At 46.5% G+C, this 27,202-nt stretch overlaps 2 protein-coding genes across 6 annotated transcripts; both read right to left on the minus strand.

The window, feature by feature from the left end:
- Positions 1 to 5,199: 5,199 nt before the first annotated feature.
- Positions 5,200 to 11,635, minus strand: Znf691 (zinc finger protein 691). 3 transcript variants are annotated; one of them, XM_052177188.1, is made up of 4 exons: positions 10,244 to 10,350; positions 8,596 to 9,440; positions 8,037 to 8,138; positions 5,202 to 7,181 (listed from the first exon to the last, which is right to left on the minus strand). In XM_052177188.1, exon 4 carries the CDS (start codon positions 7,170 to 7,172, stop codon positions 6,321 to 6,323), a length of 852 nt encoding a protein of 283 aa, XP_052033148.1. In that variant the 5' UTR covers positions 7,173 to 7,181; positions 8,037 to 8,138; positions 8,596 to 9,440; positions 10,244 to 10,350; the 3' UTR covers positions 5,202 to 6,320. The 3 variants fall into 3 exon arrangements, with proteins under 3 accessions (XP_052033149.1, XP_052033148.1, XP_052033147.1); XM_052177187.1 differs by lacking the exons at positions 8,596 to 9,440; positions 10,244 to 10,350 and adding an exon at positions 10,397 to 11,634 and having other exon boundaries at positions 5,203 to 7,181; XM_052177189.1 differs by lacking the exons at positions 8,037 to 8,138; positions 8,596 to 9,440; positions 10,244 to 10,350 and adding an exon at positions 10,397 to 11,635 and having other exon boundaries at positions 5,200 to 7,181.
- A 169-nt stretch (positions 11,636 to 11,804) lies between these two features.
- On the minus strand, positions 11,805 to 26,630 carry Ermap (erythroblast membrane associated protein (Scianna blood group)). 3 transcript variants are annotated; one of them, XM_052177183.1, is made up of 12 exons: positions 26,415 to 26,630; positions 25,476 to 25,557; positions 24,191 to 24,280; positions 23,658 to 23,996; positions 19,849 to 19,959; positions 19,259 to 19,291; positions 18,820 to 18,852; positions 17,203 to 17,223; positions 15,965 to 15,985; positions 15,842 to 15,868; positions 15,726 to 15,752; positions 11,805 to 14,538 (listed from the first exon to the last, which is right to left on the minus strand). In XM_052177183.1, the coding sequence occupies exons 2-12, from the start codon at positions 25,507 to 25,509 to the stop codon at positions 13,823 to 13,825; spliced, it is 1,452 nt and encodes a 483-aa protein (XP_052033143.1). In that variant the 5' UTR covers positions 25,510 to 25,557; positions 26,415 to 26,630; the 3' UTR covers positions 11,805 to 13,822. The 3 variants fall into 3 exon arrangements, with proteins under 3 accessions (XP_052033143.1, XP_052033146.1, XP_052033144.1); XM_052177186.1 differs by lacking the exon at positions 25,476 to 25,557; XM_052177184.1 differs by lacking the exon at positions 15,965 to 15,985.
- Positions 26,631 to 27,202: the final 572 nt, after the last annotated feature.

Genomic DNA, 27,202 nt, shown 5'->3' on the forward strand with positions numbered 1-27,202 from the left:
CAGCTTCTGGCAATCTTAATTTATATAACTTTTATGTGTCTGAGTTGTTTTTGCCTGAATGTATGTCTATGCATTATGTTCGTGTCTGTGCCCTTGGAAGCCAGAGATAGCTTTGCTGGAAAATTGAATCCCCCTCCCCTCCAGTTCTATAGAACAGATTTGGTGTTCTTAACCTCTGAGAAAACTCTGCAGTCTTTCTGACTTTCTATAAACACAATACTGTCATCTGCAAATACAAAGTTTTATTTGCTCCCTCCTAATGAGGCTGGCCTTGAACTCACAGAGACCTCCCTACCTTTGCTCCTGGGTGTTGAAACTACTTGGGGAGTTCTGGTATGTTAAGAGGGATCCTTTCTACTCTTCTTATCAAGAATGCAATCCAATACTCCCAGGATTTACTATAATAACTTAGTCAAGTCCCCAGAGGTTAAACTCACAGCTGTGTGGAGCCTTCCAAGGCATGAAATCTCCCAACAGCTTCTACCTGCCAGATGGTCTGCACTTACTTTCCAATAATTAATCAATTACAGTTGAGGTTGTCCTACCCTGGCACTGGTTCCCACAGAGACATGTGCTCTGTCTAATTCTCTATCCAGCCATCTGTCTCTTCATTCTAGAGGCAGTGATTTGGCCTGTGAGACTGGTTCTCTTCTGGACTGAAGAACTGTTGGTTGCTCCACTTGTTCAGGCTTTACCTGTCAGGACAGAGGGGCGACTCCTAAGATTTCTACATCCAGTTTTCCTTGGAGTCAAGGTCTTACTATGGAGCAAATGCTAGTCTTGAACTCATGAGTGCTCTGTTTACCTGCCTCCCGGGTGCTAGAATTACAGACATGCACCACCACACCCAACTTGAATACATTTTTAAATTCAACACAGAATCTGGGTTTAACTAGCATACACAAGTCCTTCAGCACTCCATAAACCAGGCACGGTGGCCTATGCCGGTTATCCCAGCATGCAGGAGGTGGAGGCAGGAGGATCACAAGTTTAAGGTCATCTTTGGCTACCTGGTTTGAGGCCATTCTGTGCTACATGAAATGTTGTTTCAAAAAACTTAAATAAATAAATTCTATGCCAGAAGTAATAGTTTACAGAGCCAATGAACTGTTTCTTAGCATGTGCGAGGTCCTGAAAAAGAAACAGTAATTTATATACTACAATGCGTCTATATATGTCCATATTTGGGGTCACCAGTGGTCTTTATATTTTGTGTGCTTTTTGTTTTTTAAGATTTATTTATTTTATGTATGAGTGATCTATCTGCATATACACCTGTGTGCCAGAAGAGGGCATCAGGTCCCATTACAGATGCTTGTAAGCCCCCATGCGATTGCTGGGAATTGAACTCAGGATCTCTGGAAGAGCAGGCAGTGCTCTTAACTGCTGAGCCATCTCTCCAGCACCTAATTGATTCATTCAGTCATTCAGTCATTCAGTCATCCATCCATTCATTCATTCATTTATTTTAGTCTTGACTGCTGGACCTAGGGCTTTGAGCACTGCTAAGCTAACCCTCCAACCCTTTCCTCTGCTTTGCACTGTTGCTGTGCATTGTCTCTCTGAACTTGACTGTCCCTGTTCGAACTCAAGAACTCCCTTTAGCTTTCTTCTCTTTTTCTTGTTTTTGCTTTGTTTGTTTTTGAGTCATGGTCTCCTTCTGTAGCAGCCCTTGCTGCCCATGACTCCACAGAGATCCACCTGCCCGTGCTCCAGAGTGCTGGATTTAAAGGGTGCGTGCTCCCATGGCCTGCTGCTTTTGTTTGGGACAGGGTCTCACTCTGTAGCCCAGGCTTGCCTTTCCTGAGGCCTCCTGAGATGCTGGCACTGCAGCCATGCATCATCAGAGCAGGAAGCATGTCTGTACATCCGGTCCAGTGCTGACCTCCCTTGGCCTGTACCCGGAAAGTCCACTCCTCCTCCACTCTCCGAAGGACGCTTTTGACAGATGTAATATTTTGTTTGGCTGTATTCTTTTTTCTTTTTTCTTTCAGTATTTTGAGTATTTCATTGCACTGTCTTCTTGCCAATCAGGTTTCTGCTGAGAAATTTCTTCATAGTATTTTAGGAAGTCCCTTGTGTGTAACAACTCATTTTTCTCTCCCTCTTTTCTTTACGGTGTTTGGACTATAATATTTCTTAGCCTGGTTTGGAATTCTCTGACCTCTTGGCCATAGTTATTCATTTCTACCTTCAGATTTAGAAAGTTTTCAGTCATTATTTGTTGAAATATGCTCTCTGTCCCTTCTACCTCCCCTTTTCTCTTAATGAAACTCCCATAATGCATCCATCTACGTGATGGTGTCCAATAAATCCCTTAGGATTGTATCACTTTTTTCATTTTTATTCTTCTTGAGACAAAGTTTCACTAGGTAGACCAGGTTAGCCTGAAACTCAATATGTAGCCCAGGCTGGCCTGTAACTTCTGGTAACTTCTCTCTTCTGACTGCCCCCCACCCCCAGAGGTGAAGGGGTGAAAGGTACCTGCTCTTAAAGTTTTGTTTCTCTGATCTGGCAATTTCAAACGACCCACTTGACTCTGAGTTTTCAGATTCTTTTTTTTCTTTTGCTATTATTTTGGGCTGACAAACTGCTCAGTGGAGAAAGGCACTCACCTCAGAAGCCTGGCAACCTGAGCTGATTCCCCAGGACCCAAGTGAGAACTGATTCTATAGAGCTTTCTTCCAGGTTCTACATGTGCACTCTGGTACACGCACCTACCCCCTACATGCACACCATGTACACATATGATAATAAAAAATAATTTTTCCAAAACCAAAGCGTTTTTAAAATCTCTTTTTATTATTTTTTTGGGGGGGGGAGGAGAGGAATGTGGCACACATCTGTAAAAGGACAACTTTCTTTTGCTCTGGTTGTATTTTGTTTTGTTTTTTCAAGACAGGGTCTTACTATGCAGCCCTAGCTGTCCTGGAACCCACTCTGTAGACCAGGCTGGTTTTGAACTCAGAGAGATCTGCCTACCTCTGCCTCTCCAGTGCTGGAATTAAAGATATGTGCCACATAAAGATATGCGTCTACCTAGTGAAACTTTATGGAAATAAAGATATATGCCCAGACTTAATGCTCATTTTTAAATACACATATGTGCCTACATGAGTTTATGTGTACTATGCCAGAGTCTTCTGAATCCCCCTGGAGCTGGATTATACTATAAGCCACCTGATATAGGTGCTGGGAACCAAGCCCAGATCTTTACAAGGGTCGTGCGTTCTCTAAACCACTGAGCCAGTTCCCTAGCTGCAGAGGATAGCTTGCAAGATTCAGTTTGCTCCTTTTCCTGTCGGGCTGGAGATCAAGCTCAGGTTTCAGGCATGTGCGCTGAGCCACCCCCCTGGCCTGTGCGGATTCTTTCCCTTGCTCGAGTCAGTTATTAAACCCTCTAGTAAATTTCAGTTATTATAATTTCCCATTTCAGAATGCAGAATGTTTGTTTGGTTCCTTAACACTTCTCTCTACTGATGCCCTCAAATCCTTCCTGCATCATTTTTCTGACTTTTAGTAAATTCCACTCATACTAGGAAATGCCTTTAATAATCAGCCCACTCCATTCTGGGGGAGGGGTGTCTCCCAGTGATTTAGAGGGAGATGTCACTTTGTTTTTTAAGACAAGTTCTCTTTACGTATCTCTGGTTGTCCTCAAACTCACTATGTAGACCAGACTACCTCAGACTCAAAAGGTTCCCTGCCTTGGCCTCCCTGCTCTAGATCTCACTTCTATTTCAAGATTTTAGGAGTTCACGATCTCTTGCGCCCCCTGGTGTTCACTTCAGTCCTACAGGCTTTCTGGCAATATGCTTGTGATTGTCTTCAGTGGCCAATTGGTATTTAAATTTTGCCGAACTACATGTCTAAGGTTTCTGGTTTTCCGATTCTTGAGACTGGGTCACCCTATGCAGCCCTGGTTGTCCTGGAACTCGTATGTGGATCAGGCTGGTCTTGAAGAGATCTACCTGACTCTGTCTCTCAAATGCTGGGATTAAATGTGTGGCACATGCTGGGCTACAAGTCTTAAGTAAGGTAAGCCTGGTCACACAGCTCAAGAAAAGAAATGGGAGGGAAAGGAAAAAAGGAGGAGAGGAAAGAGATATGAAATACAAGTGCTTTACAAACTGAAGTGCTCTACATACACAAGGGAATCATCTGAGAAGTCTCTTACAGTTTCCTTTTTTTTTAAAAAAAGATTTATTTTATTATTATATGTAAGGACACTGTAGCTGTCTTCAGACACCCCAGAAGAGAGCATCAGATCTCATTACAGATGGTTGTGAGCCACCATGTGGTTGCTGGGAATTGAACTCAGGATCTTCGGGAGAACAGTCAGTGCTCTTACCCGCTGAGCCATCTCACCAGCCCCCACATTTCTTTTATTATTATTTTTTTATTGAATATATTCTTCATTAACATTTCAAATGTTATACCCCTTCCCGGTTTCCCCCTCCCTGACAGTTTCCATTTCTTATGTTACATTTACTTATTGTATGTGTGTACGCATGTGCCACGGTATGCATGAGGTCAGAGGGCAACTTATGGGAATCATCTCTCCCCTTCCAACACGTGGGCCCTGAGGATCAAACTCAGGCCACCAGGCTTGGCGGCAAGCACCTTTATCCACTGAGCCTTCTTGCCAGCTCAGTCTAGAGTTTAAATCAAATTCCTAAGCATCAATCGGGCAGTCGGTTCCATTTGTGGCCATGGCATCTTGGCCTCCATTATCTTGGACAAGTCGCTGTCTCTGGCAGCCTGTTTCCATATCTGTGAAGTGTGGATACTATTACCTCTCAAGGAGCCTGTGAGAATTCACTAGTGTGCAGTTCCTGGTATATCCTATTCGGGCTGAGTGGCAGGATCAAGTCACAGGCCATACCCTTGTTAACTCTGGTACCAAAGTAACTGGGTACACTGGGCACAATTGTAGACTACTCTTACGCAGGGAGCCAGGACCCAGATTAACAGAAGAGGTAGGAAAGGGTGTCTTGATTTTGGTAAAGGAAAGCTGAGTGAAGCTAAACTTCCAGGTGAGAAACTGACCTATGAAGCCAGGCCTAAATCAGGGCTGGAAACCTTACTGTCCGAGCCCTAGGGACAAATCTACTGTTATTACTGAAACGCTATCATCTGCTTTTTAAGAATTCTTATATCACCCCATTCCCAGTCCCCTACTCCCTGTCACTGCCATGTCCCCTAGCCACAAAAGTGCCCAATCAATAGTCTGAAGTTTGAAAGGTTCTTATCCTGCTGTGACTTCCAAGAGCAAAGAGGTTAAGGTTGTTATCAAGAGGCCACACATGCGCCCACCTCTAGGCCAGCCTAGGAAGTAGGCCAGCCTTCTTCAGAGGCCAACAAAGCATATGAAAAAGCGTATGTCTGAGCTAAAGCCAGGCTTACACAGGTCCCACCACACGCCCACTTCATGACCTTCCTTTAGACTGTTCACCGGCCTGGGAGGGGTTCTGTGGGAACAGAATGAGGTAAAGAATGGCTTGTTCAACCAGCAGCCTCCAGTGGATGCTCATTCAGGTGACCACTTCCCTCCCCATCCTCTTCAAAGGCTCCAGAGGCTCAGCCCTGCTGTCCCTCACATTTCAGAGGAACTGCCACCTTCTCAGAAGTCAACTCAACACTTTTGCAGAATGGCTACCCTGGGACAATCTCCCCAGCCCCACATCCCCCAAATAAGTACACAGGTTCTTTCCATTGAATGGTTTTACTGGTAATCACTGAGGAGACAAACACAGTCGGTAAAAGTCAAGAAAACCAGGTAAAAGCATGGGAGTGTAAGGGTCCCTGGATTGTGGATCCCTGAGGCTTCCTTTCTTACTGAAGGGCCACAGCCTCTTCTCGGACTGAAGAGGCCTGTCAACAGGAGGGCCATGCCCCCAGCCTAAGGCTCTAGAGGCTGACACGGGGTGAGGCACAGCAGGTAGGAACTCACAGGCCGTGTGTGTGAAGCTAGACAACTTTGGAGGACCTGCAGACAATGACACCATCTCAGGCACTACCCCAAGCCTGGGGACTGACACCCCAGTGACAAGAGCATGTCCTGAACCTTTCCCATTTCCCCCTCCACTGAGGAAATGAAGAGCAGGCACTATGATTTTCCAAGGCAAAGAAACTGTTGGGAAGAGGCAGGATTTTTACTCAGGCGCTTCTCAGGATTTCCTGACTGCAAAGGCGAGAAGGAGCTGTTCCGCAGCCAAGTGAAGGGTTTATAATCCTGGAGGACACGGCAGGACCGAAGGCCTCCTCCTCCCATCAAGGCGGGCTCCATGCTCCCCTCACTCTCCAAGCAGGGCTCCCCTTTAGCTAGAATCCTTCTCATCCTGCTCGCCCAAGTGTGTTTTCTGGTGTCGGATGAGGTTGGAGCTGCGGGAGAAGTGTTTCCCACACAGCGTGCACCGGTACGGCTTCTCCCCTCTGTGCGTTCTCTGGTGTGCACCAAAGTTGGAGATATCACTGAAAGTCCGCCCACACTCAGTGCACTCGTAAGGCCTCTCGCCCGTGTGGGTACGGTGGTGCACCCCAAAGCTGGAGCTGTTGTTGAAGCTCTTCCCACACTCACAGCAGATGTAAGGGGCTGGCTCCAGGTGGGTTCGGTGATGCACAGCCAGCGTGGTGCTCTGACTGAAGCTCTTGCCACAAACGTCACAGCGGTATGGCCGCTGGCCCAGGTGATCTTGCTGGTGCGTAGTGAGGTCCGAGCGCCGCCGGAAGCTCTCCTGGCACTTGGCACACTGGTAGTGCTTCTCTTCCAGGTGGATGCGCTCGTGCCGGATGCGGTTGGAGCTCCGGGAGAAGCTCTTTCCACACTCTGAACACGTGTATGGCTTCTCGCCAGTGTGGATCCGCTGGTGCGTCCTCAGGTTGGAGGCATTGTTGAAGGTCTTGCCACACTGGGCACATATAAAAGGCTTCTCATCTGTCTCTGGGCTTGAAAACGTCACGGAGTCCCCGGGGCCCCCAGCTTGGGCAGTGACTTTCTGCCGTGGCTTTTGTGGATGCGTTGCGTGGAGCCCCTCGGACAGGCTCTCCTGCCCATGTTCCTCCCCAGATGTGATCTGAGAATCCTCTGAGCCATCCGCTCTCCACGGCTTAGCCCCTTCCCCTTCCGCAGGCAGGTGTGCTTCGGGACCCTGCTCCTTCTCGCTGCTCATCTCCTAACCCTGGAATGAACACAGCCTTTATTCCTTGCGTCGGGCCAGGAGACCCCACAGAATCTTGCTTTTTCGTTGAAGCTGTGAATACCTCCCTGCCCCTCAGGAATAACCTCAAATGACTTTATTTACTCCGTAACTTTCAGATGATAAACTTTCACAGAGAGTTCAGGCTACCCACCACTAACAGATGTACTCTGTGCAATCTGAATGTCACTCTTCTTAATCCCATAAACAATGGCACTTAGACTATAATTTATGTATAAGTAAAGGTGCTTCTATTTAGAGATGAATTCAACTTCTTCCTGTTAAGTAACCACTCACTGACTTGGAGATGAACATAAATACCTAGAAGTAGTTGCTTACAAGGCCCAGCCTGAGTAGTCTCAAGATCTGCTAACCCATCCCCCTCTCCCTTCCGTAATCTTCCAACAGGCTGACAGGACCTACTGCACGGCTTGAGCTCTGGCTGTCACTGTGGATCAGTGCCAGCTTCACACAGACTCACGCACACAGCTAACCTCTTAAACAACACACAGCTATCATCGTGTTTGGCTATAGCTACATTCTATCACACCACACACAGGGCCAAACACACTGACATCAGCTATACTACATACCATGCATGTATTCATGTCACACATACAACCAACATACTGACATCAGCCATACAGACCACATACACATCCATATCTGATACAACCACAAAAAGTATACATGCCCCCGCAGTGAACAGAAGTGTACAGAAGGCCAGAAGTATATCCAGAACGGCTGTCACGCTTTCTTGCGGTTAATCTCACCCACTGCTAAGATCCCTCAGCAACCTCCTTTATAAGAGAATGCTATACATGTTTGTATACTTACTTTTTCACACATCTCTTCTCAATAGTTATGTATAAGCAACTTAAGGGACCGGATCACTGTAGCAGCTTTCTATAGCACAAGGCTGGGCGCTCAGTTGATTTTCTGAATGAGAGATAGATGGGAACTTTCATCTTGGCTCTGCCTAGGACTTTAGGATCTAATATACAAGAAGCAATGTAGCCTACACTAATTTTTTTTTTTTTTTTTTGCTTTTGTTTTTTTCAAGACAGGGTTTCTCTGTGTAGCCCTGGCTGTCCTGGAACTCACTCTGTAGACCAGGCTGGCCTCAGACTCAGAAATCCACCTGCTTCTACCTCCCAAGTGCTGGGATTAAAGGCATGTGCCACCACCGCCCGGCTCACTAATTATTTTTTAAATAGGGTTTCTCTATGTAATTGTGGCTATCCTGGAACTCTCTATGTAGACCAGGCTGGCCTTGAACTGACAGAGATCCACTTGCCTCTGTCTCCTGAGTGCTGGACTTAGAAGCAGGTGCCACCATGCATGCCCAACTGCATAGTCTCTTGTAAAACTGCTCTTGTAAAACCATATAACTTACCAAATCTCTCTCCAGGGCTGAATGCTGGGTAAATATAAGAGTAGAAGGACAGCCAGGCATAGTGGCCCAGGCCTTTAATCCTGGCACTTGGGAGGCAGAGGCAGGCGGATCTCTGTGTGTTCAAGGACTGCTGGACCTATATAGTGAGATCTGGGACAGCCAGAATTACATAATGAGACTCCATCTCAAACACTAAAACAAACAAACAAACAAAATTAAAAGAAAGACTGAGTTGGGGGCTGGAGAGCTGGCTCAGTGGTTAAGAGCACTTGCTGCTCTTGCAAATGACCAAAATTCAGTTCCTAGTACCCACATCAGGTAGCTCACAACTGCCTATAGCTCTAGCTCCAGAGGATCTATTGCCCTGTTCTGGTCTCCACAGGCACCTGCACACATGTGGTACACATACATATACTCAGGCGTACACACATACATATAATACATTTTTAAAACTGAACTGAAAAAAAAATGGTGGTAGGTAAAGACACTACTCACCAAGTCTGAACACAACATGCAAGGTTAAGTTCCAGGGGACAGACAGTACTTATACCCATTCTTTCTGGCCAGCACATGGCATATTAGACAGTAATCTGTAATAGTTAATATTTTTAAAGGCCCCACAGAGCACTCGAACTAGGAGGGCTGAGCAGTCCAAATGCAGCATCTCAATTCATTTTGACAGCACCTCTGCCTCCCCGGGGCAGGGACTGAAGGCATGTGGCACTACAGCTAGTTTCATAGTTACTTTAGAAATGATGAAACAGAGACTCAGAGAAATCAGGTCACTTGCCTAAGAGCACACAGTAAGTGGCAAAACTGAAGCCCATGCTCATCCTGCCAAAGTACTGGAGGGAGAAAGGGACGAAAGATGAGAGAAGGTGCCACAGCAGGTAGGACACACAAAGGGAAGGAGCTTCATGGAAGAGGTGGTATTTGAACTATGACTTGCAAAATGGACAGATGAGCGAGACCAAGGCTGGAGTCCATCACTGACTGAAAGGGCAATGCAGAAAAAATACAAAGTCACATTGCATTCCCAAGATCTGAGGGAGAGGAGACCCAGCGCATAGGTTTTCTTCATCGGGGCTCAGCAGCACAGAGTCGTGAGCAAGAGTGCAGAGGAGGACGAGTTCTAAGAACAAGGCAAGAAGATGAGGCTTGGTGATCACAGATGATGAAGGACACGAGCCTGGATTAGAGGGAAGAGACCAAGCTGTGGTCTGAAAGATTAAAGTTCTAGATCAAGGGCACCGGGTGTAACTTGGAAGGACAGGACGAGGGACGGGGTGTGGAAAATTAAGCAAGCACTCACGGGAGCTACATAGCGGATCAGAGACGGAGCATCAAAGGAGCCAGAGGATCTGAGGTGGTCGGGGAGAGAGGACAAAGGCTGCAGCGGTGTCCAAAGAGCATAGTTAAGTGGGAAAGGAGGGATAAAGCGGGAGGAGTCCGCTGAGAAAGCTGAAAGACCGGAGTTGGCTTCAGCTCGGCTAGCGGCCGGAGCTGGAAGAGTACAAGGGGCGACGCTAACGACACGGTGTGTGGGAGAGGCATGGAGTGATCCAAGGCCAACAGTAAGGGAGGGAGGGTAGTAAGGCTGGGCCATCCGAGGACTGGGACAGGATCGCAGCGAAGAGACACACGGTACCCGGCGGCCTTTGAGACTCGCAAAACAGCAGCTTCCAAAATAGCAGCCTTCAAGGACTTCGCGAGAGCGAAGATCCCAGGTTCGAAGCGCCCCGCGCCTCGCATCCGCCTCCCCCGATAACCCCCACGTCACCTCAACACAGTCGTGACCCACCTCACTCCCGCAGCTCGGTCAGGGACAGCGCCGCCTCGGTGGGCGGGGGAAGAGCCGGAGCCGGAACCCAGAGAGTACCCGCCTCTGCAGCGTCTGGATTGGATCCTGGAAACTGTCTTCCTCTCTATTGGCTGCACTAAGTGTCACTCTGCACAAAACCTAGTGGGATAGCCAATAAACATTGGTCTAGGGCGCAGCATGCTGGGAGTTGTAGTCCTGAGTCTTGCTTCGCTGAAAATATTCAGAACTCAGCTGTGAAGCTGTCTTCACTTCTAAGGTCATCGGGTTTCTTTTCTGTTTGTCTTTTGAAATGGTGGTCCTCGATCGAAACCTCGCACTTCATTTAAAGTTTATAGTTTAAAATTAAAAGAGCATGAACCTGGAAAGAAGTTTAAAGATAAAGTAATTTGATCTCTTTGTCCGAGAAGCTAAGTGTCCCCTTCCAAGGAATGACCTCGAGCCTGGTCGGCCAGTGGCCCAACATAGGTTTTGTTTTGTTTTGTTTTCTATGTCCTATGTGATCCTGTTAACCCAGAAATCTCTCATCAGTCTGGATATAATAGTCTAGTAAGATATCCAGAGATAGTTTTTGTTTGGTTGGCTGGTGGTGGTTTTTTTCCCAGATTTTATTTTGAAGAACAAAAAAGATAAGGAAGCTTGCAAGATAAAGAGGGTAAAGATAAGTTGTTGGGTAAGCTAACTACAAGCTTTTCCTGTTTGTGTGGTCTTTCAATGGTTGTCTTTGTAGCTGGAAAAGCTTTAGGGCTGGTAATGACTCAGTAAGAGCAGTTACAGCTCTTTCAGGGGACCTGGATTCCCAGCACCCACATCAGGTAGTTTACAGCCACCTGTACCTCCACATCCAAGGGATCCAATAGCCAATCTGGGCTCCTTGAGCACCTATACACAAGTACACATGAGCACACACACACACACATACACACACAATCAGAAAAGAGAAAAGAGAGGGTCAAGTTTTATAATCCCAGCTCTCTCCTCTATAAGATCCCTGGCACAACTATTGTAAGGATATAAGGATATACAGACTAAATGGACAGACAGACAGACAGACAGACAGATATACATTTTCTGCCCCTACAAATAGCTCTATTCTCTATTGATAATTTCTCTCAATAGGTAAGACCAGCATGAGTTAGTTTTAGGATTGACTATTCAAGCAATTATGTTTGGAACTGAAGATGTGTGTGAAGTCTAAGTATCTATCACACACTATTAGTTTATAAGTTGATAAAAAGTAAAACATCAGAAGGCAGACTCCGGAGTAAAACTGGGTTTATTAGGAACGGTGTCTAAAGTTTGCTTGAACGGTGGCTGAGCGAATTGAAACCAACCCCACAATGTGTTTTGTCCACAACCTCTTTCATGATGAAGACGACATACCAAGCAGTAAGTACTAAAGGGTATATTTAATAACTGTACAAAGACAAACAAAAATGGAAAAATTTACATATCACTTTGACCTGTCACAAAGGTCTCAGAAACTTGGTCAAACATCACATCTGGTGTCTCTGTGAGAGGAGCTTGGACAAGATCAGCATTTAATCTGTAGCCTGAATAAAGCAGTCACCCTCCTTAATTCCAGTGGGAGTCAACCTATCAGTGGAAGATCTCAGAAGAGTCTTGCTGCCTTTCAGGCTTTAGACAGATATCAATTCTTTCCCTGCCTTAGACTACAAGTAAAACTTGGCTCTTTCCAAGACTCTCATCATCTGCCAACTTCACTCTCATATTTATTTTCTGTCCCCATCTCTTACTATGTCTGCATGTATGTATGTACATGTGTATACACACACACACACACACACACACAGTTGGTTCTCTTTCTCTAGGGAACACTAGTGCAGGTTCTATTGGAAAGAGACTGTAGCAGATCTAGTTCCTGAGGAGTCCAGCTGCCTTCCCATTTGCAAATCGGTAATTATACCTCTGCAAACAGGCTGAATCACATATGTGGGTATGACTTGAAAGTGCCTTGCCTTCTTTCCCTAATCCACATCCAAAACTTGGATTCATTATTTAAGTATTTAACTTAAAAAGTGTGTGTGTGTGTTTGTGTGTGTTTGTGTGTGTGTGTGTGTGTGTTGATGTGTAGCTATGTGCAGTGAGTTGTAGGTGCCCTTAAAGACTAGATAAAAGATAAAGTCTTATCCTCTGGATCTGGAGTTACAAGTGGTTGTAAACTGCCCAATATGGGTGCTAAAAACAAACCCTGGTCCTCTGCCAGAGCAGACGAGCCCCTGATCGACGAGCCATCTTTGCAGCCCTGAATTCGTTATCTTATATTCTCATCTTATAATCTTCCAAAATGATATCTTGTCTCATTTTGAGGAGGTGGCATTGAGATAGGATTTCTCCCCACAGCCCTGACTGTCCTAGGACTTACTATATAGACCAGTCTGGTCTATAATTTACACAGATCTATTTTACAGTAATCCACATGGGATTACAGGTGTGCACCACAGTACCTGACCATAAGGTGTCTTATTTGAAATAAGACCAACTTTCTTGAAATCAATAATCTCTGACCTGGAGGCTGTTGTCAAGTCTAATAGTCTTGTCGGTATGCATGAGTGGTTCAAACTGCCAGTCTTTCTCACTGGGCCTCTCTGAGTATCAGGAAGTTTTCAGAAGGGCCATAGCCACAGACTGGAGACTAACTCATCTGCCAGGGCTGCACAGCTGGCTTGCTTTGGTTGCAGCTGTGCCTCCCAGCCTGTGCTCCAGTTTCTTGGGATTATGGTTCCTGCCATGAGGCAGGTAAGTTGATTTTTGAGAACATGTGCATTCTGGATGTCTCCGTTTCAGATTAGCTGCTGAGGAGAGCCCTGGGTGTCTCCAACCTCTGCTGTGAACAGCATGGAGAAAGCAGGAAACCATGGAGTGTCTACCCCTCTGCCTCAAACCCTGAACAAAGAAGAAAGGATGTGTGAATCCCAAGACATATGCTTGTAAAAAGCTGGCATGGGGAGTCAGAGGCCTGCCTGGGGGGAAAGAGAACAGCCTCAAGTGGAAGGCATTGGGATCTGGGGGCTGTAACTTCACAGTTGAAAGCCCACTGAGCAGGCTGACGATGAGAAGCTGGTGTCATGATTCCCTGGGGAGAAAGCCCTTTCTCCTGACCTGAACGGAGTCCTCCTGAGTCACATCCAAGAACTCCTCCTAAACCTCGACTGAGTGTGTTTTGTTTATTTCAAAAAGTCATCTACCATAGCAATGGACATGTCTAGTCTCAAGAAAAAGGCAGAGTTCAGAACTAAGCCCTGGGAGAAAAGCAGAACAGAAACCACAGAAGGATTTGGATTGGGGTCAAGGAGATGGGGTACTAGAGAAACAGGTGCTGGACCAGGAGCCTGGGTCCAGGGTACCAGGCTGGGTGGTCATGAGTGGTGCACAGGGCACACAGCCCTACAAAGAAGGAACCTTGAGCCCCTTCAGGGCAGGGCCAAGGTTAGAGTGCCAGGTATCATTAAGTATAAATAGCTCAGACCCCTGAGGGGACAGTAAGGATGAATTCACCTTGAGAGACACGTCTCCATTAGCACAGTCTTTTCCTTCTTGTTTGGGGACAATCAATTCTTCTGATTTCTGAAGCTCAGTACAAATGATTAGAGGCGCAGTGTTTTTCCCCTCGTCGTGAAGACAAGGTTCAAAGAAAGGGCGAAGCGGGCTCGAGAAACTATGGGTGAAAGTGAAGATGTGGGACTTATCGGTCACGTTGTAAAAGGAGATGATGCCGGCTTCATAGTCCAGGAAGATCCCCACGCACTTCGGGGACTCTTTGAGGCGGAAGGAGGTCTGCGGGGACGTGAGTGCTTCGTACACATTCTCACGGCTCTGTCGCACAAGCCAGTGGCCATTGGCAGGCGAGGCGGTGACCTTCCCTTTCCTGCTCACAGACTCACTACACACTCCAAGAATCCATTTGGTCTTCTCGCCCACGTACACTTCCCAGTAGTGACAGCCGGTTGTGAAGTACTCAGAGCCCAGGACGCTGACAACAAAATCAAACCTCTCTGGGTTGTCAGGAACAGGCCGCTTCCTGTTGCCCAGCCTCACACATCTCCGATCCTCAGACAGGATGAGTTTGGGGTGTGCTGTGTCGGGGTCCAGGGTCACAGCCGCTGCAGAAAAAGAGAGGAGAGATGAGTGATTTATGTTTTAAGGAATCTTCTAGTAGATTTGGAGGGGAAAAATGGTCTGGATATCTGCAACCCATCATTAATCTGATTTGGTTTATGGCTTTCTCCTGACCTCCTCCACATGTGTACTGGACTTCTAGCTTGTAGGCAGAAAGCACATGAAGTCCCAGGCCCCACCCTCAGGACTACATAAAACAGGCATGGCAACTCACTTCAGTGCTTGGGAATAGAGACTGGAACATCAGTAGCATAAGGTCACCCTAGGCTGCATAGAGCATTCGAAACCCGCCAGAAGCACCACATTAGACTCTCTCTCAAAAAGCCAAAACACACACACACAAAATCTAGACTTGGATGTTAGGCGCTGCACTGGTTACAAGCTAGAGAAGATAACAACTTGTAGGTCACAATTTCTTGGGGAATCACATATCAGATATCCTGCATATCATATATTTACACTGCAATTAGTAGCAATAGCAAAATTATAGTTATAAAGGAGCAATGAAAATGATTTTAGGGTTGGGGGTCACCACAACACGTGGAACTGCGTTAAAGGGTTGCAGCATTAGGAAAGTTGAACCCACGGAGCTAGTGTAACCTGGGAAGAGGGAAACTCAGTTAAGAGCATGCCTCTATCAGCTTAGCTTGCTATTTGGAGTTCATTTTCTTGATTAATGGTTGATGCCATGGTACTTGGCCCATTGTGGGCGGTGTCATCCCTTGGCAGACGTTCCTGGCTGTATAAGAAAGCAGGCTGAAGAAACCATAGGGAGCAGGCCAGTGAGCAGAATTCATTTCCCATGGTCTCTGTTTCAATTCCTGCCACCGTAGTCCTTGGCTTTGCCTGATGATTAACCATAAACTGAAAGCCAAATATACCCTTTCCTCCTACATTAGGAGGAAATAGGGTTGCTATTGCTGTGATGAAACACCATGACCAAAAGCAACTTGGGGAGGAAAGGGTTTATTTGGCTTTTATGTGTCCTGGGTCATAGCCCTTTAAGGGAAGCCAAGGAAAATCACAGATTTGATCCAACTATGCTACATTATGACAGTAACAATAACAACAACAATGCACAGTCTGCATCCTGATGGGACGGGATGAAACCTAAGTGGCAGAGTTCAAGAAGGATGGCTCTGAAATGAGAACTGGTTATTTATTAACTTACCAAAATGCAGCCGGGCTCTTCTCCAACCTGAAAGGCAAAGAAAGGAGTTGTTAAGGCTGAGGAGACGTGGAGGCTGCCCAGAGCCCAGAGCCCAGAGCCAGGAGAGAGCAGCTCACCTGCATTGGCAGCGGCTCTTTTCAACTCTGCGGAAGGAGAAACAAGGAATGAGCTGTCTGCCTCTGCACTTACCGAGCAGGAGACCAAACAGCACGGACATGGTAGAAACATGGGCCACTTACTCAGTTCACTCCGGAGTTTCTCTGAAGAATAAAAACAGTTGGACATCAGAACAAGGTCAATTACCCACACACAATGCTTTGGTCCCTCACACCCACCTTCCTATAGCAGGTTAGAAACGGCAATGTCTTAGGACTTCCTCATAATGTTGTCTGCACTGGTGATAGCTCCCAACTGTGGCCTGGGGGTCCCCAGAGATATGACAGATGGTCCTCAAATTTCTATGTGAGCCAAACCTCTTTTTTAAAAGATGTATGTATGTATGTATGTATGCATGTATGTATGTATGTATGTATGTATGTATGTATGTATGTATGTATATATGCATGTATGTATGTATGTATATAGTGTTCTATTTGCATGTGTGCTTTCATACCAGAAGAGGGCGCCAGATCTCATTATTGATGATTATGAGCCACAATATGGTTGCTGGAAATTGAACTTAGGACCTCTGGAAGAACAGACAGTGCTCTTAACCTCTAAGGTAAATCTTATCTACAGACCCAATAAATACTGCATGTCACACCTATAGTGACAAAATAAAGGTGTGAAGATATAATAGAATAAAATATAAGTTTATTTAAAACTATCACCTATTCCTATTAGCTCTTGATAGCATGTATATTTTTCTATGTAAAATATATAGACATGTCACATGTCTTCAGGTTTGCTTGTTGTCTTATTTTTTGTTTTGTTTTTTTGAAGTAGGGTCTCACTATGTAATTCTGGCTGGCCTGGAACTTGATATACAGACCAGACTGGCCTTGAACTCCCAGAGATTTATTTGCTTGCCTCTGCCTCCCCAGTGCTGGGATTAAAGGTATGCACCATTGTATCTGGCAGGGTATTTTTTTCTTGTTGTTATTTTTGTTATTAGATGTCAAAAATTGGTTCCCAAAGATGAAGTGACTGAGAATCCAGAGGGCTGTGTCAGGTTCAAGTAGAGACTCAACTGCTATAGATTCTGCCTAAGGCAATACTAGGCCTGCATATAAAGGACTCCCAGGTGACTTTAGCTTCAAGAGACACACATCTTGATAAAACAGTTCCCATTTAGAGGCTATGTAAGTGTTATGCAGGAAACAGAAACAGAGATCCTTCACAAAGGGGCTGTGAAGAGCCAGGAAACCACCTGTGGTTCGAATTACTCTATTCCCCCAAATAATGAAACTTGAGTCTCAGCCCACAGCCAAGATGGCAGCAGAAAGCAGGAGGTGCAGTAGAACTTGGCAAAACTTACTGAGGGCTTTGTGGAGTCTTCCTAAAAAACAGAGAGAGACGGAGAGAGAAGTGAACAACCAGCGCCTGTCCCTTTATTTCTGCAGCCCTGGGAGGCCTACCACTCCACTGCCCCACAAATTAAAGGATGGGGCTGCTTCCAGCCAGATCCAACCCCTGGTTCCAAAGGTCAGACTCGGGAGTCCACGGGAGCTTTTACCACTTTCCTGATGGCCAGCTGCCCCAAACTTTCGTTCCTCTTTCCATTTTTATCTGTCTGGTCTCACTTCCTCTGTCTGTTTCCATATTTGCATGTATGTGTGCAAGCACATGTGCACACATATGTGTATGTGTGTACGTGTGTGTGTGTTTGTATGCACACACGCGCGCGCGCGCACCATACTCAAGTCTATTTGCAGCCTTCTGGTTACAGTATCTAAGGTGTAAACCTAGCTCAAGGCCCAGCATTGACTGCCTTGTATGCCTTTGTAATTCTCTGGAACAATTCTCCAATGAAACTGTTTCCACAACTCAGGGTGACAGGAAGTTTGAAATGTTTATAGCTTCCTATGCTCTGCAGGGGTGCTCTGGGTTCCCTGGAGGGCCCACCTGGCCCATATGCTCCCTGCCAAAGAATTGAAGCTGTGCATCTGAGAGTCTCCTAAAAAGCTAAGGGCTAGACTCAAGGTAGGTTCATGGGCTTGAAACAGTGAAGCTGATTGTGTCGCAGCTTCTCAGGAGCTTAGGATTGATGGCTGTTACTTCCACGACTGAGTGCTTCCGTTTACCGTGTCCTGCCCTTACAGACAATGGCAGGGGGTCTCCTAACAATGACAAACCTGGAATTACTACTCCTGTTTTGCAGAAAGTGAGCTGAGGCTCGGAAGGGAGTGACATTTTCTCAAAGTCATTTATCTATCCCCTTGTCCTCTTCAGCAGAACAGCCAGTGTGACTGCAGCGTGCAGTGCACACTCCAACTCCAGGATGGGGAGATACAGGGGGAGGCACAGAGCCTAACACCACTCAGCTATGAGCTGTCAAGCCAGTGGTGTGCCTTCTCAGCAAGACTTCACAAGCATGTCTGTTGACACTCCGCCCTGGGTGGGCCCCAGCACACGTTCATTTGATTAATGACAAAGGTGTGGCATTGAAGAAAAGGAGCCCCAGACCCTGTGACAGATCTTTGACACTTAGAACTTACTATCCCCATATTACAGATGAGCCCAGAGCTCTGGACAAGACCGAATTACTCAAGGCTGAGATGTGGTAGACCAGCAAGCAGAGTCAAGTACTGCTGACCCCAGAGCCTGCAGTCCTTCCATGGCTCCACATCGCTGCTCTCCATGTTAGGGTCATGTAGATCCCAAAGATCCTCATGCATCCCATGTGGCCTTGTTCATATATGTTTCAGCCATATGCAGACCTCCTTTTACAATGATTGGTAGAAGGACTGGTGAGGGGAGCATATGATGGTCCAGACCCATGCATTTGGGCTATTGGTATCTCCTCAACCACCACCACCAACTCCATCACCCCTTGACACTGACAACTACATTCTGTACTGTGGAGGGACAGCCAGTATTTGTTATAAGTAGAAAGAATTCCATGTTTGTTCCCTGTCTTGCACCCTGTGCATACCTTTTTCTTTGGCATGGTCTTCCAGAAGATTTTCTAGAGAAAGAAAAGAGAAAGCAAATAAGACTCTTGGCCATTTCTGTGGTGGGTCCCTGGTCCCTGTTGGTTTTCTCGAGAGAACTGCCCAACTCTGCCATCCTCAACTCCACCCCACCTGTTCTGGTCTATCACCCTTCTTCTGAACAACAACAATAGAAGCCCAATTTGTCTCCCATGTCTTGTCTTACTCCTCTGATCTCTTCACAACACAGTAGCTGAAGAGCACACGTCAGAGAGTGATTCTGAACAGGATGTCCCCATCTCTTTGCCATCTCTTTTAGGAGAAAGACTGGGCTCCTCCATCAACACAAACTTTCAGGGACAACGTTTAGCTCTGTGGGCTCTGGAGATACAGAAATCAACCAAACAAAAGCACATCCCTGCCCCTGCCCAGGACACTTACCTACCTCCATCGCCTGTTCATACAGCAGTTTCTCTACACGGGGAGAGAGGAGAGAGTGAGCTCGGCTGAGGAAGCACCTTTTCTAACACATGTTGTGGCCCAAACATGGTCTGAGCTGTCTGAGGAGGACTGACCCCTTTGCCAATATAGGTGTATATGACCATTTGAAAAGATCATAGTCGTCACACCATCCGATGGGGGAGGAGGGGTTGGGTTATGTAACTTTCCAAATTCTTTGCAATTAAGATCCTGAGAAATGTGACCATTTTAAATGAGGGTTTTATCCAAATGAATATAATTGGATTTCCTGATTAGAAGGCTCTAATTTCTTAGTTAATTAGAAAGCTGCCAGGGTTGGTTCAGATCTAATTTCTCAAAGACTGAGAATTCACAGCTCTACCCAGAGCCTCTCCACAGCTTCTCCACTCCCTCTGCCATGTGAGTCCCTGGCATATGGCTGTCCCGGTTTTCAACCGGCAGGGTCTCCCACCTGCAGCAAGCATCGTGTCCACATCTACTCCTACGGGTCTTTCCTCCAGAGCAATCACAGTCTCCCACGCCCCACATCCCCGTGCCCACAGATCCTTTACCTTTTGATTTTTTTTGTTTACAGATGATCCAAATGCCGAGAAGGATGAGGAGCCCCAAGATGGGCAAGACCACAGAGAGAGCCACCGCTGGAGAGGACAGACTTCTTGGATCTGGGGATGAAACAAAGATCACCAATGATCACCCTCAGGGAGACATTGAGAGCAGCTCGCTGCCTCAAAGGGCAGATGGCCCAGGCACATCCTGCTGTCCCATTGCCTCTAGGAAGACTGAGGAGACTCTTTCCTTCTCTTGGGAACTCAAACTCCAAGTACAAAGAGAAATGGGGTGCTCATATTTCATGAAATCTTCCCAAGCACAAACTGATCCTGTCCTCTAACTCCATGGACACATACTCCCAAGGAACTCACAGTCCTGAACGTGTGCTCCTTAATAATTGCCAACAGTCCCTCCTTAGTCCTGACCGCATTTTCCTTCTGGTAGGCAACCACAGGCTCAGCCTCAGCAGTGTGCTCCAGGCCAGCCTCTGCTCCATCAGCAGTGACTGACAGCTCCAGGCCAGCCTCTGCTCCATCAGCAGTGACTGACAGCTCCAGGCCAGCCTCTTCCCCACCATCAGCAGTGACTGACAGCTCCAGGCCAGCCTCTGCTCCATCAGCAGTGACTGACAGCTCCAGGCCAGCCTCTTCCCCACCATCAGCAGTGACTGACAGCTCCAGGCCAGCCTCTTCCCCACCATCAGCAGTGACTGACAGCTCCAGGCCAGCCTCTGCTCCATCAGCAGTGACTGACAGCTCCAGGCCAGCCTCTGCTCCATCAGCAGTGACTGACAGCTCCAGGCCAGCCTCTGCCCCACCATCAGCAGTGACTGACAGCTCCAAGCCAGCCTCTGCTCCATCAGCAGTGACAATACGAGGTCTATGGACCACAGCAGCAGGCAGAAAGCCCAGGCAGGGAAAGAGTGCCCAATGTGGGACTGAGGACAGGTAGGGCAGGAAAGGGTGGAGCTGATAAGTGGTGGGGAGTCCCACCTGGCTGGATATCCTTGATCAAAGAGACCCAGCCTGGTTTAGCTCATCTGTAAAATGGAGATAGTGATGGCCCTAATTCCCTGGGACTTGGAAGAAGGGAAGGACTTAAGTAAGTCACCTTAAAGTCTTATCAGCTATGGAGAGGCAATGTCAGAAGTAAGAGGAGAAGGGCATAGAGGGAGGGATAAAGAACGGGATCAGCAGATGTACAGGAAGTTGCTCTACCATCTCATTGTATCACATGACTCCATATTTTAGGGATACTTCAAAGTGTCACCCTTTTGAACCCATTGATTCCATTTCCCAAGGCTGTGATTCTGAATCAGCTCCAAGTAGGTGTGACAATGTCCATTATATCATTAGTTATAACATGAGGGGAAATTGTAAGTCATCTGGATTTCCAGATGCAGCCTTTGGTTAATTTGTTTTAATCTATAGACACACAATGAAATTCTATGCCACCCCCAAATCAAGTTATGAAAAGATATTTAAGTATATAGATGAAAAATAGCATATGACTAGGCAGTGGTGATGCACACCTTTAATCCCAGCACTTGGGAGGCAGAGGCTGGCAGATCTCTGTGAGTTCGAGGCCAGCCTGGTCTACAAAGAAAGTTTCAAAAAAAAAAAAAAGAAGAAGAAAGAAAGAAAGTTTCAGGTCAGCCAGGGCTGCTACACACACTCTTCAGAGGTACATGCATAAAAGCCTTGAGAGCCATACCCAAAAAATATTTGCAGTTCTCTATAATTTAGCAGATTCTATGCTGTTGTTTTGATTTCTCTAAAATGTTCCAATTTTTCAAGTTTTTCTTTTCTTTTTTTTTTTACAATATACATTCTTAGAGCTATAATATGGTATAATTCATGGAACTTTTGAAAAAATTTAAATTTTATATAAATGGGTGTTTTGATTGCCTGTATGTCTATGTACCATGTATGTGCCTAGTGCCCCAACCACTGAGCCATCTCTCTACCCCTGAAATCTCCTTATAAAGTCTCCACTGAGGTAGGGGCTTCCTCCAGGCCTCTTGGGAACCTCAAGCTTATTTACATCCTAGCATTACCTCCAATAACCATGGCTGTTGTCTTCTCTTGGCCAAGGGCCTCATTATGGACAGTGCAGAACACATTTCCCAGAGCGCTATCCCTGATTCTGCGGGACACTGCTATTTGGAACAGCCCAGGGAGTGGACCTCCCGAAGGGAAAGTGACACTCTACCCGTAGGTCTCTCCACTCAGTCCATGGCTTTGGGAACCATCCCACTGATCGGCATACCAGCTCGATGAGTGCGGGAAATTCTAAAAAAAACTGAACCAGCACGTTCCTGCGGTTCTGCCAGCAACTCTCTCTGCCTCGGCGGCCTGGCGAGAGGCACTCAGAACTCCACAATCAGTTCCCACTGGTGGATCCCTACCACACCAACTCCCCCTCACTGCCTTCATGGTGCACACCTGGCAAACCCACGCTTTGCTACCATACCTTTCTCTCTTGAACCTGAACAAGCCACCATGTGAAGGAAAACGCAACACAAACTTAGTTCAGAAACAATGGTAACTCAATCTCTGGGTGCAACAACTAAAACTTAATCTTGTAAGCCTTATTAAAATCTGATTCCTCTGTTGGAGAATCCTTGTAGAGGGAAACTCCAGCAGCTACATCTTACCCATACGCTGTCCCTGTTCCAAAAAACAGCACCACAGCCCTTCACATGGACATAGGGATAAGAACCTAAATTGAAGAGGACAGATTGCCTGGTTGAGGCAACCTAGCTGACTGGCAGGGCCCTGGCAAGAGCATGGTCCAAGCCAATTTCTTGCCCTCTACTCTTCCAGCCTCCTCTGATGGACAGCCACAGCTGTTAACAGAACTGAAGCATCTGCCTTCTTACCTTGACCCACAGCAGCTCGGTCCACCACAATGGAATAAAACAGTCAATCCAAATAAAATACAAGATCCACTCAGGACAATACAAGCTATTGCAACCCTTTGGGGACCCCAGTCTCCATTTGAAAATGACTTACCCTCTAAAGGACTCTATGATTGCAAAGTCTACCAACTACTGTGTGTTTTAAAGGAATTCATCCCTCTGGGTCATGTAACCAAATGACAATCAAAAGATGATCAGGGGCTGGAGAGATGGCTCAGCGGTTAAGGTACTGCCTGCCCTTCCAGAGAACCCAGGTTTGGTTCCCAGCACCCACATGGCAACCCACAACTTTCTTTAATTCCAGTTTCAGGAGATCTGACCTGATCTGATCTTTTGGTGTCTGTTGTTGGCCCCTGGTACCCATGTGGTGTACAAACATACATGAAGGCAAAACACCCACACACATAAAATAAAAATCTTTGGAGTGATGATCCACAGTGACTACACAGAGCTGACACGGAGCAAATGCAGAGACTTGGATTGGGTTTGAGGTAGATTGATTTTTCTAAAAACACAGAAGCTACTTTGAGAAACAGTATCTGCATTTTTGGCCCTTTAAATACTCAGAACTCAGAAAGGAACTGTGCAGCAGCAAATCCTTGTCACAGCTGGGAATTCTGAGCCTTGAGGACTTTTCCTTGTAGCCCTGATTATGAATTTTTTGGTAGTGGAGAAGAGAAAGCTTCCCTTGTTGTCTGAGCCAAGTTTACAGGTCACCAACTGTGTTTATCCAGGTCCTGTATTGAACAATGTTTTCCAAAGTCCATGTTCATCCCCTCCTCGCAACGAAACACCAGTCGGTTTCAGTGAGTTGAACGGGCAGGACCAGAGAAGCCCGGGTTGATAAAGCAGTTGTCACTAATGACCCCAGCCCCTCCAACCTGTGCTAACCTGACACCTGCAGGATCACGTTGTCCTCTTGACTTGAGTTTCCAACCCAGACCTGGCACTGGTACAGTCCTTGGTCCTCGAGCCTCACGTTACTGATTTGCAGGGTATAGTTTCCCTTGTGGGCATCCCTCACCAGTGCCGTCCTGCCCTTATATTCTGGTATGAGGTCTTCATCACTGTCCTGCCCATCCCGGAACACGTGGACAGCCTGGGTCCGAGGCAGGTGTCCGGGCCGAGTCCACCTCATCTCGCTGAGCATCATGTTAGGCCAGAGCAAGAGAGGGCAGGGCAACTTGGCTGTGTCCCCAAGAGGGGCTGTGTAGACCTTGCCAGCATCCCCTGTTTGATGGAGACCAAAGGGAGACAAGGATGCTTTAGAGACAGCTCTGGAAGGAATGAGAACGGGAATTTTCTTAGGGAAAAGACAATCCTGGGAAGGATAGTAGAAAATGGAACCCAATAATAATCAAGTCCCAGAGCTGTGCCTCACCCCTGTCAGACCTCCCAGGCCGAGAGAGACCCAGAACGCCTACCTGTCACCCAAGCAGGCAGCCGGAAGACGGCTGTCACGAAAAAGCAGCCGACGAGCCAGGAACCGGGGGGACTTGGTCTCTCCATGTGAACTAGGACAGACATTGGGAGAGAACTGATGAATTTGAGCTGTAGAAGCTGTAGAAGCTGTAGAAGCTGTAGAAGCTGTAGAAGCTAGGAACTGGGGCTGGGACCCATGGCCCACCTGAGGATCAAGGACATGTGCTTTTAAACCCAGCTCCACTGCCCTACTCCCCTGTGACACCACCCTTACGCTGTGTGATGATGTGACTAAAATCCTCAGAAATTCTTCTTCCTAAAGTATTTTTTAATTTTATGCATATGCACCACGTGAGTGCAGGTGCCCCCAGAGGCTAGAAGAGGGTGCCGGCCCCCTGTTAACTGGAGATACTGGTGGTTGTGACAATGGTCCCCTGCAAGAGCAGCAGGTGCTCTCAACTGCTGAGCAACATCTCCAGCCTCCTGACAGCCTTTCAAGTTGACAGCCAATCATACAAGGCTGCAGAGTCCTCATCATGCTCCATCATGAAGAAACCAATCCTTCAAACAGGCATCGGGGCTAGCTGACCAGACCTGGGCTCCGGTCTTACCCTTTTCTATTTCCTAGTCCCACATCTCTAGCAAAGTTGGGTGATATCTGTGCCCACCATGTTATTAACCTGTCGGGGCAGGGCTTCATCACAGACAGGTGGACAAGATTCCGGAAGAGAGTATGCCCTGAGCACTGGCCGTAGTTGCCTGGAGAAAGGTGCTTGATAAATGCATACTAAACTCACCGGGGATAGTCATAGCTCAGAGATGCCAATCACTCTGTGTTCTCGCGGTGGGAGACCCCAGAGGGTTCCCTAGAGAAGCTCTGCCCACCCACTTGCTATTGCCTGAAATGCCATTAGCAGGAAGCATAGTCTGTCTTGCCACACTGAGGAAGAAGTTGAAAAGCGTCTAGGAGGAGAACACCCCCAAATTCTCTCCACCAGTTCCCACCCTTCCCATCACTTTGGTTATCAGAAAACAACCTGGGGGTGCTGGAGCATTGGCTCAGCTCACAAGTCTCCTGCCTGCTCTTGCAAAGGACCTGGGTTCAGTTCCCAGCACCTACACGGCAGCTCACCAGCATCTGTAGCTCCAGTCCCAGGGGATCTGATGCCCTCTTCTGACCTCCGCGGGCACTAGGCACACATTTATGCATGCAGAAACACTTATACCCATAAAATAAAAACAAATAAATCTTTTTAAAAACATAAGCCCATCGTGTTGCTTTGATACCTGACACCTTCCGTGAGTGTGGCGTTACACACATTTCCCCCGTCCCATGATCCTTTAACAACTTCAGTGTTCCAACACGGACCTGTGAGAATTTTTAGAAATAATTCCATATGGTTGAGCATTGCTACAGGTGACAGAGGGTTGGCATCTGGAATTAGGAGGCTTAGTCTAGGGTCATAGTGTAGATTCAAGCAAACTGCTTAAGCTCTTAGGCCTTGAGTTTCCTAATTTTAAAATAGAAATGTTTCAAAAAATTCACTACCAAATTGTCCTAAGGGATGAATGAGTGAGTAAATGAATAAATAAATAAATAAATAAATAAATAAATAAATAAATAAATAAATAGTTCTTGCTTTCCCACAGCCTTGCCTTAAGTGGAATATATCAAGTTAAATAATGTTTTAATCAATTTGGTAGTGAAATAATATTTTTTAGATTTTTTTTGACTTATTGCCTCATAATAAATCTTGAATAAATCTTTATATAGTAACCATTTTTCCCCATGACACAAGTTGGAAGTATTTTCCTTCAGTCAGACTCAGTCACATTTTAAGTTTGAACTAGTTTAATTTTTAAAGCTTATAAAATTAAAAAAAAGATTCCAACAGATATTCTCTTGCCAATCTTGAGCAATTTATGAAAACCCTACACATCTATAAATCGCCCAGCCCGGACCCAGCAGATGGTGCGGCCAAACTGCACACCTGCTGTAGTATTAATAACCACTGTGACATTAAGTAAGAGTCTAAAACAGAATCTGCCCATCACTCTCGCCACTTGGGTTTGAGGCTCCTAAGTGACAGCTAACCACTGTCCCATTTTGTCCTTTAAGATGATCTTTGTAAAAAGAAATATTATTTCCCTATTGAACTTGAAGATCCTGAGAAATTTAAAGAACTAAACAGACTAAGGAAAGAAAAGAAACCTGAGAGAACTCACCGCTTTTGGGATGGGAATCTGTCCTTTAGCGGCCAAGCTGGAGCCTCCTAGCTGGGAACATTGGGCTCCCCACAGGCAGGGCAGTCTGACATCAGGCAAGAGTGCCAGGAAGATCTCAAGAGATGGGTCTGCAAAAAGTTCATATTCTAGTCTGATGACCAGAGTCTCAAAGCCAAGGGCTCCATCTACCCCACAGAGGGCCTCTGGCTGTCCCTATAAACAAACAAGCAACGCCCTGTCTGCCCATCCCTGATAAAGCGAGCGTACAGAAAGGAGACTCCCCAAAAGCAAGGAACCGGTCAACTGCTGCAGAAAGACGGGGCCTTTCCCCCAGCTCTCTTTTCCCCCAGTGCGTGGTGCCATCCATGACTTCTACAGTTTGACTCCATTGCTCCTTTTTTTTTTTTTTCTTTTGGTTTTTTGGATTTGGTTTTTTGTTTTTTTGTTTTTTTGTTTGTTTTTTTTTCCAAGACAGGGTTTCTCTGTGTAGCCCTGGCTGTCCTGGAACTCACTCTGTAGACCAGGCTGGCCTCGAACTCAGAGATCTGCCTGCCTCTGCCTCCCAGAGTGCTGGGATTACAGGCATGCACCACCACCGCCTTCCTTTTTTAAAATAAGGGCTTGCTCTCGTTTACTTCCCAATCAGCATAAATTAGAAGCTTCATAAATGGAACTGGAGACCATTATGTTGAGGGAAATAAGGCAGACTCGGGAAGACTAGTTTTCTCCTATATGTGGGATTTACGTTTAGGGGTCTGTGTGTGTGTGTGTGTCTGTCTGTCTGTCTG

Source organism: Apodemus sylvaticus, chromosome 3 (genome assembly GCF_947179515.1).
Source record: "Apodemus sylvaticus chromosome 3, mApoSyl1.1, whole genome shotgun sequence".
Taxonomy (NCBI): Eukaryota; Metazoa; Chordata; class Mammalia; order Rodentia; family Muridae; genus Apodemus; species Apodemus sylvaticus.

Excerpts from the sequence above, each read along its gene's own strand:
- Znf691 (XM_052177189.1), bottom strand. The coding sequence starts at position 7,172 with ATGAGCAGCGAGAAGGAGCAGGGTCCCGAAGCACACCTGCCTGCGGAA.
- Ermap (XM_052177183.1), bottom strand. The coding sequence starts at position 25,509 with ATGTGTGTAACGCCACACTCACGGAAGGTGTCAG. Across the intron at positions 18,853-19,258 it reads TGAACAGGCGATGGAGGTAG|AAAATCTTCTGGAAGACCAT; the intron begins GTAAGTGTCCTG and ends TTCTTTCTCTAG. Across the intron at positions 14,539-15,725 it reads AAGAGCCCGGCTGCATTTTG|CGGCTGTGACCCTGGACCCC; the intron begins GTAAGTTAATAA and ends CTTTTTCTGCAG.